The sequence below is a fragment of the Candoia aspera genome, chromosome 3, assembly GCF_035149785.1.
Source record: "Candoia aspera isolate rCanAsp1 chromosome 3, rCanAsp1.hap2, whole genome shotgun sequence".
In the NCBI taxonomy this organism is placed as follows: domain Eukaryota; kingdom Metazoa; phylum Chordata; class Lepidosauria; order Squamata; family Boidae; genus Candoia; species Candoia aspera.
In genome coordinates, this window is record NC_086155.1 from 137,230,394 (window position 1) to 137,243,833 (window position 13,440).

Genomic DNA, 13,440 nt, shown 5'->3' on the forward strand with positions numbered 1-13,440 from the left:
TATATTTTAAATATTTTATATATATTTTTATCTACATTTTAATGATTTTTTTTTGTTATTTTAATTGAATTGTAAACTGCCCAGAGAGGCTTGCAAGATGGGCGGTACAGAAATATGAGAAATAAATAAATAAATGATGTCACAACACAAACCCCAGCTTTTTGTACTTATATCCTGACACTGAACATAATTGCTTAAGTCACAGGGTTGTGTTGTGATGTTAGTTCCTGAACTCCCTCTGTGGATGCCTATGGATCATGACATTTAAGCCTCCTTTCAGCCCATAATATAGCTTGCACATTCTTTAGTACATAGATGATTTAAAATTAGGAATACATAGAGAATTTATTGGTAATCATAAGCTAAAGTCTGTGTATTGCTGAATGAAATCCTAGATGGAATTCAGCTTTGTGCCTGCACTGTTTTCATGGATAGTAAATGTTTATTTTTTATTATTTTTCTTCTCTGTTTTAGGAACTTGGGAGTGCTGGGCTTTAGTTTGAGCAATCGTGGCACACTGTGGTTAGGAAACTGGGAAAGAATCTCAAAGAGTTTGTCAAGAGCTCTCAAGAGATGTGGCCACTCTGATTGTTTGAGCAGTGGGTTCGGAGGGCCTTTTGCTCATTTTATGAAGCATCTAAAGAAGTATTCTCAACCTTGGCAACTTTAAGTTGTGTGGACTTCAACTCCCAGAATTCCCCAGCCAACATGCTGGCTGGGGAATTCTGGGAGTTGAAGTCCACACAACTTAAAGTGGCTGAGGTTGAGAAACACTGATCTAAAGGCTTCACATAGCCGTTCTAAAGTCCCCCCTCAACTTTTTTTCTCTCACAACAGTCTAGTGCGGTTGGTTAAGTTGAAAGATTTTTCCAAGATCAAACGGTAACTTAATAGCCAAACTTAATCTAGTTCTCTTCCATTTTAATCCTGTTCCTGGATTGTTCTTCTAACTATCCAGCTGTTAATAACGAACTGGCTAAATAAACAGAACAGTGACAGACAGAAGGTAAGGCTGCATCTCCTTGTTGATTTCTTGAAATCGTGTTGCAAGCCGTAAGTGAATGGTTATTCTGTATGGGAGATCTCCTGAAGTCGGAGTTTTTGAGGGGGGCAGTTGGGCTGTTCGATTTTTTAAAGAAAAATGCTCTGTGCGCATTGTGGGGATATGTAAATGCTCCGTAAGGGTTTAAGAATATTTATCTGGATTGCTTTTAGGGTTTGGCTGATTTCATTTATCTTTAATTATTTGAATTAAGATTATTAAGGTATAATAAAAATAATAAATGTCTAGTTTTGGGTTTAATATGATTATTAAAATTGTTGTATTATCAACTACAATGGCAGACAATTTATGCTCTTTAGTTTGATCTTTATTGTACTAGACAGGAATGTATAGAATAGTAGTAGGAAGGAAATAATTAAATGTTATTTTTGTGGGGGGAGTTCATTAGGAGGTAGGTGTGTGTGTGTGTGTGTGTTTCTTTTAATATAAGGGGAGGAAGCAACTGTGTTTAGTGATTTTTATAATGTTCCAATGGAATGATTTATAGAAATAATGTGTTTTTGGTATAATATAAAGTAAGAAATTATGGAAAATTGTACATCCTTGCTGTTAAAAGTTGGAAGTTACCTCTTTTTGTAATTTTGAAAAAAATTCTCTTGTGTTTCTACTTTTAGTTTTTTCTTTTTCTCTTTGTAGTTTTTTGTTTTCCTGTAGCTTTTATCTTTGCTTGAAACTTAATAAAATTCTTATAAAAAAACCCCCAAATAGTTATGGCTGCCAGGAATAACCACCATTATTTTAAAAACAAGGAACTTTTTACTTCAGACCACACAGCCCCGAAGTGATATCTTCTGTTAGATTATAAAGATTATTGAGTTTACAGGTTATAACGGCTGAGTTTGTAAAATATGCTAAACCAAAACCCTTTTATACCATGGCTTAGCCCAATGTGTGAACTCAGTGTTGCAGTAAATAAGTGGAAGAGTTACTCTCTTGGCTGGGAATGGTCTCTTCTCATGTGTGTTATCATATACAGAAATGATGAAGGTTAGCTAGTACTTAAAGACTAGAATGGCGCTGGCCATTTGCTGCCCCCTTCTGAAACACGAAAAAAATCAGTGAGGAAAACTGTTAAACCAAAGTTTTGTTTTTCAGATTACAGTATTCTGTGTTTTGTCTTTTGGTGTAATATCAGAAGGCCCTTCAAGACCATAAAAATATAAAAAATAGGTTACTATTATCTAAGTTTTAAGCATAAAACATTTCCTTTGCAGCATCTTAAGGATGTTTCTGAGTTTAGAAGTCACAAAGCAAGTACATTGTCAAGGTTATTTTAATAGCTTTATTATTTATCAATAAGACAAATATTCCATCATTCCAATAAGAACCTTGGAGACACGTGCAGTTCTTCCCATTAGCTAAGGCTGCCATCCCCTACTTGGGGTCTCCAAATGATAACTACAACTCCCATAATCCACCAGTCAAAGGAGAAGAAGCATCTCTGTTACCTTTAACTGAACTACTCATTTGTAACTGTCAGGTGAGCCTCTGGAAATGAGCAGGGACATGACAGCCAAAGATTCCTTAAGCAATTCCATTCCCCACACATGCTCTCTATATATAAAACAGAGAAATCCAACCCAGCCCACCTCTTGGTATTGCCACAGAACCACAAAATTACTCCTAATACTAGTTACATCTTGTCTCTATTGCACAAGGCAATTTATGCCCAACCTGCCATTTCACCCACAGCAACTGTAGAAATGTCTTTCTAAGAGCCACTCACTTTTAAATGAAACATACAGTGAAGATGAAGAGCCTTCAATAGTATATAGAGAAGGAAAGAAGGGAAAGGGCCACCCAGCGCTGTTTCCTGAGAGGTTAAGTGGCAGACTAGCTGATTCCTTTCAGATGCCTTAGACACAAAAACTCTAATGCCCAGCAAGCATGAACCAAGACCAGGATTTATGGGAGCTAGAGCCTCCCCATGTGTCCTTAATATCAACTTTTGAAAGGCAACCCTTATTTTTACCAGTGAAATTGTGGACTCAGCATCCCAATCCTCTTTTTACTGTGATTTTTCTTCTCCCTTACTGTAGAGTTGAAAACATGCTTTAATCTGCCATCAACTAGCAGTTCTAAACATTCAAATTCCCTCCAAACTAGACAAAGGCCTGAGGTAATACATAAACAGGTGGCTTCCAGATGTTTTCAGTCGTATAACCCCTTACATGGCCTATTTGGATGGCACTGGAATGCCAGTCTTGAGTGCAAAATGGGCAAAAATTAGAGCGTACGAATCAGGTGCACAGTTTGTGTAAATCAGGAGTAGGCATGTGGCCCCTTGGGATATTTAAGGCTCCTAGCACCCCACTGACTAAACTTGGTGACAAACTGGCTGAATTCGATATGCAATTTGCTCTCCTCCCTTACCAGGTAACGGGGAGGGTGAGCAAGAGGCCTCTAGAAAGCAACCTGCTCCTGCTCCCAATCCTACCCTTAAACCCCTGAAAACGTAGACTGTAATATTGACACAAACATTCAGCATTTTGCTACACTGCCATTCCAGCTCATTTTTAGGAGTTGGGGGGGGGGGGTTGCGTTTAGGTGGAAATGAAAGAGCTTTGGTTTGCCACACAGCAAAAAATTCAACCCTGTACCTTCTGATGACATTACTAGGTGGCCTCCCATGGCATTCTGGCAAGATGGGAGACCAACTTGCAGCTTTGATCTTTACAAATTTGTTCACTCCTACCCTTAATGAACTGTCTTGGTCACAATCTTCTCATCTGGACATTTTCCCTCCTTCCTACATAGTGTTTCAGGTTGTATCCAGGCCAGATTTGGGCTTCTTGACTATTGTTTTCTACTTAGATCACTTTTCATCTAGTTTCCAAGGCAGTCTGGAATATCAGCCTGCTTGTGTTATTTCTGACAGGCAAGAATGAATGCATTACAGTACTGTTGAGAATCTTGTACATATACAGAAAAAGAGGGAGATAAATGTCATTTGAAAACTTTTTAAAACTGAATGTAATACAAGCAAGCAGAAACCCAGAACTTCATTATTACAAAGAAACTAAACTATAGTAAGATTATTGCCTGTTGTGACATGTAATATGCCCAATTGTCAAGCACAGAGATTGCTATCTACTGCTACCCTATTAAAGAGGGCAAAGTATCAAATTAAAGAAACAGAGGTTTCATTTGCAGCTCATTCTAACTATTGCATCTTCTCAGGTGTAAGTTGAACACAAAGCTGCAATATATAAGGTATTAGAGGCTGGGGAATGGAGAGTGTAAAGCTTATATATTAGTTTCAGAAGTATGGTACAAAATGGAAAAGAACGGAGAAGGAAAAAAACCACCATCAAGAAAAGGATTATCAGAAGCCACAGTGCAATAGGATAATTAAGGGCTGTACTTCTGTGGCTTTCTCCTGAGGTTGATCCTGGGAAACAGTACCTGCCTGGGGGCCCCTGAGTGAGAGGGAGAAGAGATTGCAGAACATGGCCATGAAGGGGCCATGGAGATTAGAATCGATTCAGCAGATTGTATCTGCACCAGCGATTCCAGCAGTTCAGTCTGATGTTGAAAGCAGCTCACAAAACCAGTGAGACAAAATGCAACAGTACAATTATTTGAATCCTTGCCAGCCTGGCTTCATGGGACAGAAACTTCATTGGTCATTCTTGTGGATGATCTATGATGGGACCTGGCTGGATGGAGTGCAGCCCTTCTTGTCCATTTAAATCTCAGCAGCCTTCCATACCGTCAACCATGGTAATCCTTCTGGACGACCTGCAAGGGTTGGGGATAGCATGCACAGTTTTAGAGTGACTCTGCTCCTTCCTATGCAGGCTGTTCCAGTTAGTGGTAGTGCAAAAGAGATTGAAACCATGGCTACCCTGACATGAGGTCTCTCCTCCATTTTAATTAACATCTACAAGAAGTCACTCAGAGAGGTTATCCATCAGTCAAAGGTTAGGAATCATCAGCATACTGATTATAACCATTTATACATCTTAACCCTCACCCAGGAAAGGAGATGCAGAAAACATCTTGACCGGTGTATGGAGGCTGCCAGGGACTAGATGTGTCAAAACGAGTTCAATTGGAATATCAAGTTGAAGAGTGAGTCTCTGTTGAGAAACCATCTGGCTCCTTAGAAGCTCCAACTTTGGCTGTAGAGAGGATTGCACCCGCCCTAAAAGAGGGTCTGTGCTCCGAGGATTCTCTTGGACTTGGGACTCCTGCTGATACAGAATGATATGGCGAGAACTTTTACCTAGCTTCGGCTGATGTGCCAGTTGTGGCTCTTCTTGGAGCTGGATGCTCTGGTTACAGCCAGACAACTGCAGCACTACACTTGGGGCTATCTCTGAAGACTATTTCTAAATCAGCTGCTCATATGCTGAAAGTTGAAAGTCAATTAAGCAGAAGAACAGATCTGCAGTCACTGCATTGATTAACTATAGGTTTGCAGTTAGGATTCCAAGTGCTGGTTATTATCTCTAAAACTTTTCATTGCTTAGGTCCTGTCTACCTTCAGAATTGTCTTCTTGGAATTTGCCTGCCCTACAAATTCAAATCCTACACTTTTGTTCCAACACTGAAAATAAAGTGGTGCCTCACCACTGCTTATTAAAAGAGGACAGTCTTCCCCATCTTGTTGCCCTCAGTGTTGGAATACAACCCTAAGGATAGGAATTATAATCCAAAGTTTTTGGAAAGCACACATTTGGGAAAGGCTGTTACATAAGAGCAGACTTTCACAACCCTGGAGGAACCCATGAAATATTTTCCAGGCCTCAGGGAACCCCTGCACACTCAGGCTCAAATACAGGCCAGAAGTTGCAAAACTATTATATTTGTTTCACGTGTAGGCCTGTATATATGCATTAACAGTGTTCTTAAACTGAAAATAAAGAATAAAAACTTACCTCTTTAATGTGAAGTTGCCCAAATTTGAAATAATTTTTTAAATAAAGCATGATCTCCCAGGGAACCCCTAGTCACCTCTCGCAGAACCCTAGGGAAGCCCTGCATAAGAGAATGAAGAACACATCACATTTTAATTTAAGTATTTCATCTTATCACAAGCATGAATATGTTAACATAACAAAATCAGAATAAAATAAATAAATATTAAGCAAAAATGTTCCTTGTTTTCCACATAACACCACCAAACAATAAACATACTATTGAACGGAATCTCTTTGCTATTTCACAGATTTTTTTAGGCTCTATGATTTATTGCCTTGTTTCAATTCTTAAATACCTAACAATCTTTTATTTCATCTTTCCTTTTTTTCTTTTATAGTATGTTATGCCTCTTAAATTATGAGCCAGAGGGCATCAACTGATTTTTTATTTTTATGGAGCACCTGCAAAATGTTAGTCCTTTATCAATGATAAATGCTGCCACTGCTGCTGCTATACCAATAATAATGTTAATACTGTAGGTGCTACGTCCATTTCCATGATTGGTTAGGTGGTTCTATTTCAAGTACTATTTCTTGTTTTTGTGTTTCGCACATTCTGGCCATGACAATTAAGTAATACATTGATTCTTCATTTTACATTCTTACTGATTTACCCTTTTAATAACCACCACCAATATTATTTGAGCCAATATTATATCTTGTATTCTAAAATTACACATCTCTGAATTTTGAGCTTGCTTATGTGGTGGCAAAGAAGATTGAACTTCGAAAGAAACCAGTGCCTACATTCAGATACAATGATGAACTATGATGTACTATAGAGTAGGTTGCCTACTTCCATTTTCCTCTGAAACTATAGCTGCAAGGACAGCAGAATCTTTTGCTTCCATTTTCAATTAGCACCATTTAATAATACAACCAAATCCAATAATTTTTTTCCTGCAGTTTATTGAAACAAACCCAATTACCAAAACTAAGATCTGAAAAAAGTTCATTTCTGTAAATCATACTTAAAACTAACCACAATTTACCTGCAGATTGTTATAAGAATATAAGATATATAATATTGGCTTATTAAAAATGGAAGTAAAAGCTTCTAGTTTCCCCTTAACCACCACATGGAAGGAATAAATGTAAACATCTACGGTATGCTCAAATTGCTTATGTTTAACCTAGATATATGCCCATCACACTATTCCCCTGTGTATAGTGGAACTAGATCCATATTGTCTCCTTTAGGTAGCTATGGGGGTGTGTAAGTGCTTGAATTTGAGAGGCAACGAATGCTTTTTTTGAAGCACAGCATAGTGCCATTGATCTTGAAAGAAGTACTAGTCCACTTTTACTTGAAGAATTTGTCGCTCCATATGGCCAACTTTCCCTAAGTATACAACCTCTCCTTTTGGGGGAAGATCTTGGGAAGAAAAGCGGGGGAGGGAATCAGCTGGAGCAGCAGTTCCCAACCTTTTTGGCACCAGGGACCGGTTTCATGGAAGACAATTTTTCCAGGGACGGGGAGAGGGATGGTTTCGGGATGATTCAAGCGCTTCCTCTTTTTCCTGACCTTTTATTCTTCTTTCTTTGTGCCGTTTGGAGATAGCAGCCAATGGGCTTGCTTTCTCTGACAGGAGGCAGAGCTCAAGTGGTAATGTGAGCAATGGGGAGTGGCTGTAAATACTCAGGCTGTAAATTCGCTCACTCGCCCACTGCTCACCTCCTGCTGTGCAGCCTGGTTCCTAACACGCCATGGACTGATACCGGTCCGTGGCCCGGGGGGTTGGGAACCCCTGAGCTAGAGGCTCCTAGATGAAGGAAACTATCTGGATCCCATCCAGTCCAAATTCAGGCACAGGACAGAAACAGCCCTGGTCCCCCTGGTGGATGACTTTCCTTGGGACCTCAAAGATGGGAGTACATCCTTTTTCATCCTATTAGACATCTCTGCTTCTTATGATACCACCAAGACCATGGTATTTTACTGGACAACTTGTAATGTTTGGGAGTTTAGATCACCATTTAATGGTGCTTCTGCTCCTTATGGGCATTTTGAATTAGTACTAATAGGAGATGAGTAGTCATGCCTGTGGTTACACCATTGTGATACTTTCCCACTGCTAATTAATATATATATGAAACCATTCAAAGAGGTCATCTGCCAAGTGCAGTTCTGCACTGCCACACCAGGTCAAAGTGAAGATGCTATAGAAATTCTGCCCTGGTACCTGGAGGCTATGACATCCTGGGTAAGCCAAAACAAGTTTAGGCTGCATCCCAGCAAGATGGAGTTACTGCTTGTGCAGAAACATCTTGTATATTGAAGGCCCTGGTGACTGTTCTTGACCAGGTCACCCTCCCTCAGAAGAAGCAGGTTCACAACTTGGGAATCCTCCTCAACGCACAGCTGGTAGAATAGCAAGTAAAAGTTATGACTGGGGAGGGTGACTTTACGCAGCTTAGGTTGGTCCACAAATTGCAGCCCTTCCTGGGTTGTACAGCCCTGGCAACAGTGACTCATGACCTCATTATCATGTGTTGAAGCTGTTTTAACATGCTGTACATGAGACTGTCTTTGAAGATGTCCAGGAAACTGCAGTTGGTAAAAAATGCAGCAGCCTGGATGTCTGCAGGTAAGAGCCCCTCCTGTAATATGACACCAATACACCAGTTGCAGCGTCAGGCACCAATTAATTTCTGAGCCCAATTCAAATGCTGGTTATGACCTATAAATCCATATATGGATTGACTCCTGGTTATCTTACAGAGTGTTAGACCCAGGTGGAATTTGCCCAGCCTGCACATTCAAACAGGGAGGGATTGCTTAGAGTCCTGCCCCCACGAGAGATCAAACAATCATAAACCCAAAAGCAATCCTTCTTCATAGTGCCTCTCTTACTTTTGAACACCTTATCCAGAGATGCACCCAGGTCCCTCACTGGTTTTTTGCAGAGCCACTAAAACAATCTTGTTTCAGTAGGTGCTTCATGAGTGATTAGTAAATTGGACTGCACGTGTGTGTGTATATATCTGCCTAGTGCCTTGCAAGTTGGTCAGTATGTACATGTCTGCGAATAAATGTCTTTGGTACCATCTGACAGATGCAAATGGTATTTTCCCAAAATTTCCTCAATTGCAATGAAAGTGCTAACAGGGAAGAAAGCTGCATTTTTTCTTAGCCACCAAGTACTGTAGCCTATATTATATAATATTGTGTGTGTGCATGTGTGTAAAAGTTATTAATTCTCTATCGTTAAAAACAAAACTTGAAGTGAGGATTTAAAAACTGATTATTTGAAAACAGACCTTTATTCATAATAGAAGTAACTCATCAAACATAAAACAGTAACCATTATGCATTGTTACTGTTAAAAATGAAATGGTTGCGACATAAGTGGAATTTGTGATAAACTGTAATTGATATTTTAGCTCTCACTTCCATTTAATATTTCAGAATAATCTTTATATATGTTAATACAGACTAATAGTTACATATATGGAACTTACATAACAGCTACTGCCCAGATTATAATGGTAAATTTTTTTTAAAAAATGTTTATGACTTACAGTATTCCTCATGATGTAAGGCCATTTCACCTTGATCAGCATTTGTACCTGCACATTTGAAGTAGGAGCATTCCTATCAGGTTGAACAATTTTCAAAACCTCATCCTTGTAAAGACAGACATAAAAAATATTGATTTTTGTCACAGAACTTTAACATTGCAGGTGGAAGCATCTGACATTGAAATTAAATTCATCCTCCCTTAAGAGAGAAAAGTGAACAACCCTATGACAGAGAGAAAAATGATTATTTATTTATTTTATCTATCTAATTTATCCCCGCCCATCTCCTCCTGTTGGGGGACTCTGGGCAGTTTACAACAATCGATTAAAACTAATTAATCTGTCTCATGATTTCTGGTGCTAGTGTCTTAACATATTGGGGCCCTGCTTTTTTCAGTTCATTTACAAATCACAAAACCACCTCTTAATTCAATCTTGTGATCTGGAAACCCAACTGGATATGTATTTTTGAATTAAAGAGCCCAAATGCTAGATTTAATTCATTGCTCATAAATTGAGAATGCCATAATTAAAATTAATTTAGCAGAGAAAATTTCCAAAACAGAGTAATGAATAACACAAAAAGTAATTGTGCAACGACCTCCCTGTACTTTTGTCTTTCAAAAGGCAACTGGCATAAAATAGTGATTTCCTTCTTTTTTTCCTGTTTTTCCCGCTTTGTGTACAGAGACCAAAGAAATACCTTTACTATTCATGATAAAAGTTCTGTGGAGAAGTCAGTGCAGATTCTTCAACCTCTAATCATCCCTTTATATTAGAAAACAGATCAGGATACTGTATCTGCAAATACCACACACACAAGATTAGAAAGGAAGAGACAGACACATATGAGGGGATATTCCACTCCAGTTAACAGGACAGCAATCCAGAATGGCTTCATCTGGTCTCACACTACTTCCACTCCAAAGCTTTCCTGCTTTTTCCTATTCAGAAATCCAGGATTGTCTACATGCACATGGAGAACCTCCTACCAAAGCATTAAGGGAGTACAAATTCCTTCAGAACAGGGTTCCAGATAGTCTTTATATCAATCTATAACAGAGCTGGCAATCTTTAAAATTCAGGTTTTTTTAAAGAACACAGTTTACGGTCCAAATGCTAACTGGAATGAATTTGTTGATGGAGAAATTTGCATCCATGACTTTAATAAATGGGACTTAAAATCCCATTATTTAATTTTTGCTGGATTATAAACATTACTTGTGCCATCTTCACAACATAAATTTATTGTATCCTCAAAGAAAATATATAAGCCAAAAAACCGAAAGTACATCCTAGACCCAGGGTTACTAAAAAAGACTAGGTTATTCTATGCTATGCTAGTCCAAGAACCTTTGCAATTTTACAGTGCTCTAATACTCTACTCATTATTAATCATCATCATTCCTGGAGAAAATCTATCTATGTGGTCGCTGGGAATCGAAAACCACTTGATGGCACATAATCAAAATACTATCACTTCAATCATTCCTGGATTAGGTAAGGACTGATCAGTCCCTTGAGGCGAGGATCAGCACCAGAAACCTTTGTTACTACGGCGTTTTGTTGAAGATTAATTTCATTTTAACTGTACTACTGTTGTACTTTGTTTTGCCCATGACCTCTTACGCCTGTTGCTGGACTGTGTCCTTTACAGACGCTCCCTAAAACAGAATGTCCCATTATTGCCTGAGGAGACCTAAAAAAGACATATTCCCTCGCTTTCTGTTTTCGTTGGATCACTGCCATATCCGTGGCAGGAATACTCGTAATTGTATGAGGAAAAGAGAAATGCCCTTGCTCATTCTTCTCAATGGCGTCCCAGGCTATTTTTTTTGCATCGGACGCTCCGCAGATGGCTCGTCTCAACAAAGACCCAGAACTAAACCCTTAGTCCTTCGACCTCCCAGTCGACGGAAATTATTCCCCTTGCCCAGGCTCGCGATGTTTACCTCATTTCCGGTTTCTGAAACGACCAGCAACTTTTTCGGCCTTCGCCTTCTATTGCCTCATTTTTGTGTTTCTAGTGCGCATGCGCTACACTCCAACCCCCTCACCACCCCTCCGCTGTGGCGGCGAAGAAGGAGTTTGGGAGTTCAAAATGGCTGCGGCGACGGTGGTGGAGTTGGGGATGCGGGGGCGCGGGTAAGGCTACTTTTTTAAGATAAAGACTATCTCTGTCCTTCTTAGTCACGCTTCACTTACGAGGAAATGGGAAGAAGCAGAGGAAAAACCGAGCGGAGGGCCGAGAACGCGCCATTGCCGGACTGTTACAACGGTCGCGAGGCGGCGTTTATTGGGCCTGGCGCTGGAGTTCTCGGAATCTGCTGCTTCTTAAGCATGGAGGCCGGCCTCGCCTTCCCCGATCCGTCACACTTAGTCGTGCAGTCCTGGCCTTACTTTCGCTTCCCCGCTTCACTTCTTAGTTGAGAGGTGAAGGCCTTGCACTACTTCGAGGCGCGTCCGAGTTCCTGCCGTCGCCTGCACGGGCTGCTAACTTCCAAGGCCCTCGGCACGATCCTCTGGTCAGAGTGGCGGAAAAAGGAAAAAAACGTAGCCTTTGAAAAGAAAGCCTTCTTCGTCCGCTTTAAATCTTGTGTAGAAGGATGATGCATGTGTAGGTTCCTGTGTAAATATCACATTCCCAAATGTGTACCTACACATGCACGGAATCTTACTAGTAGATAGGCCTTTTTTTCATAGAGAAAGAATGTAACAAAAATACATTAAAATAGGATTTTTTGAGGTAAATGGGACTTGAGTGCAACTGGGAATGTGAGCCTTCATGCACTTATTTGTGTGTGTGTGTGTATCTTCTATATGGTTGATACATTGTATCTCTGTTCTGTGATTCGTTAATTAATTTTTGTTTTTCACAGTTTAATGTGCTTCAGGTAACAGTCTTTCTTTTTGGTTACTTGTAAAGTGAGAGATAGTACTCTTTATGAAGGCTTGACCCAAATTGTACTCCCCATAAACTATAATGGACTACAGTAGTGTCTGTAGTGTTAGAAGAATTTGATCCTTCTCTGTGACTAATTTCAGATTACACTAAGACATAACTGGGCTGTTAGAGACCAGTCTGCATCATCCCTGACCATTGGATATAGCGTTGAAGGCTAATGGGAGTTGGGCTTCAACAACATAATGGCTAGCATTAGATTCTGAAGTATTCTGTACACATTTTTGTGGAAGAAAATTTGCCAAATTCACTGAAATTGACTGGATGTTAAAACAGCTATCAGTAATAACTTGGATATATAATAATGAAAAAAGGAGATGACATACCAGTCTCAAATAACCTTTCTGACAACCAGACACTAAAGTATGAATCTAAATGTTAAGTTTCAGCTTCTTTAAAGTACTATTCCTTTTGATTAGATAGTTGCTAAATACAGTGAAACTACAACTTCAAATACAATGGACCAAATTTGCATTTAGACTTCATCCCCAAAATAATGGACAAATTAGTTGTTTCTGATCTGTCTGTACAGTTGTTCATTCTGCACATGCCTTGGTGTTTTAGCTTCTCTGCACCTACTGGCATTCTTGCTCACTGTCCCTGAATCACTCCCCATTTTCTGTTTCAACATGGAGGAAGAGGAGGAAGGATTGAAGAGACCCTGAGCTAAGCAGCATCTTCATGACTCTTTAATGCTCATTCTCCACCTCCTCTGTGATACTTTGCAAAGACAGTCTCTTGCTCCTCACCACTTGCCACTTCAAACCTCAGGTGCTGTTTTCCATTCCTTTGTCTTCTGCCCTCCATATCCCCCTCTAACCCATCCTGCAAAACTCCATTTCTCACTCTGTTTCTCACTTAACATGGCACAGATCATTTGGGGAGCCTCTTTGTTCCTTGACCAGTGTGCATGTAGAGACGTATTTTCTCTCCAAACTATTAGCAGCAGAAAGACAAGCATAACTGTA

At 39.7% G+C, this 13,440-nt stretch overlaps 1 protein-coding gene and 1 long non-coding RNA gene across 9 annotated transcripts in view; one reads left to right on the forward strand and one right to left on the reverse strand.

Annotated features, from left to right (window-relative positions):
* Positions 1 to 2,337: 2,337 nt before the first annotated feature.
* On the reverse strand, positions 2,338 to 11,404 carry LOC134493981 (uncharacterized). Of its 2 annotated transcripts, XR_010067627.1 has the most exons (4): positions 10,214 to 11,404; positions 9,511 to 9,615; positions 5,947 to 6,046; positions 2,338 to 4,804 (listed from the first exon to the last, which is right to left on the reverse strand). It is a non-coding gene; the product is annotated as an uncharacterized LOC134493981 (long non-coding RNA). The 2 variants fall into 2 exon arrangements; XR_010067626.1 differs by having other exon boundaries at positions 9,511 to 11,404.
* A 113-nt stretch (positions 11,405 to 11,517) lies between these two features.
* PRP4K (pre-mRNA processing factor kinase PRP4K) overlaps positions 11,518 to 13,440 on the forward strand; it is a 34,637-nt gene continuing 32,714 nt past the window's right edge. For all 7 annotated transcript variants that reach the window (XM_063298834.1, XM_063298835.1, XM_063298839.1 and 4 more), the window contains exon 1: positions 11,518 to 11,655. In XM_063298834.1, coding sequence (XP_063154904.1) covers positions 11,543 to 11,655 — 113 coding nt within the window. In that variant the 5' untranslated portion in view covers positions 11,518 to 11,542. The remainder of the gene's footprint in view (positions 11,656 to 13,440) is intronic.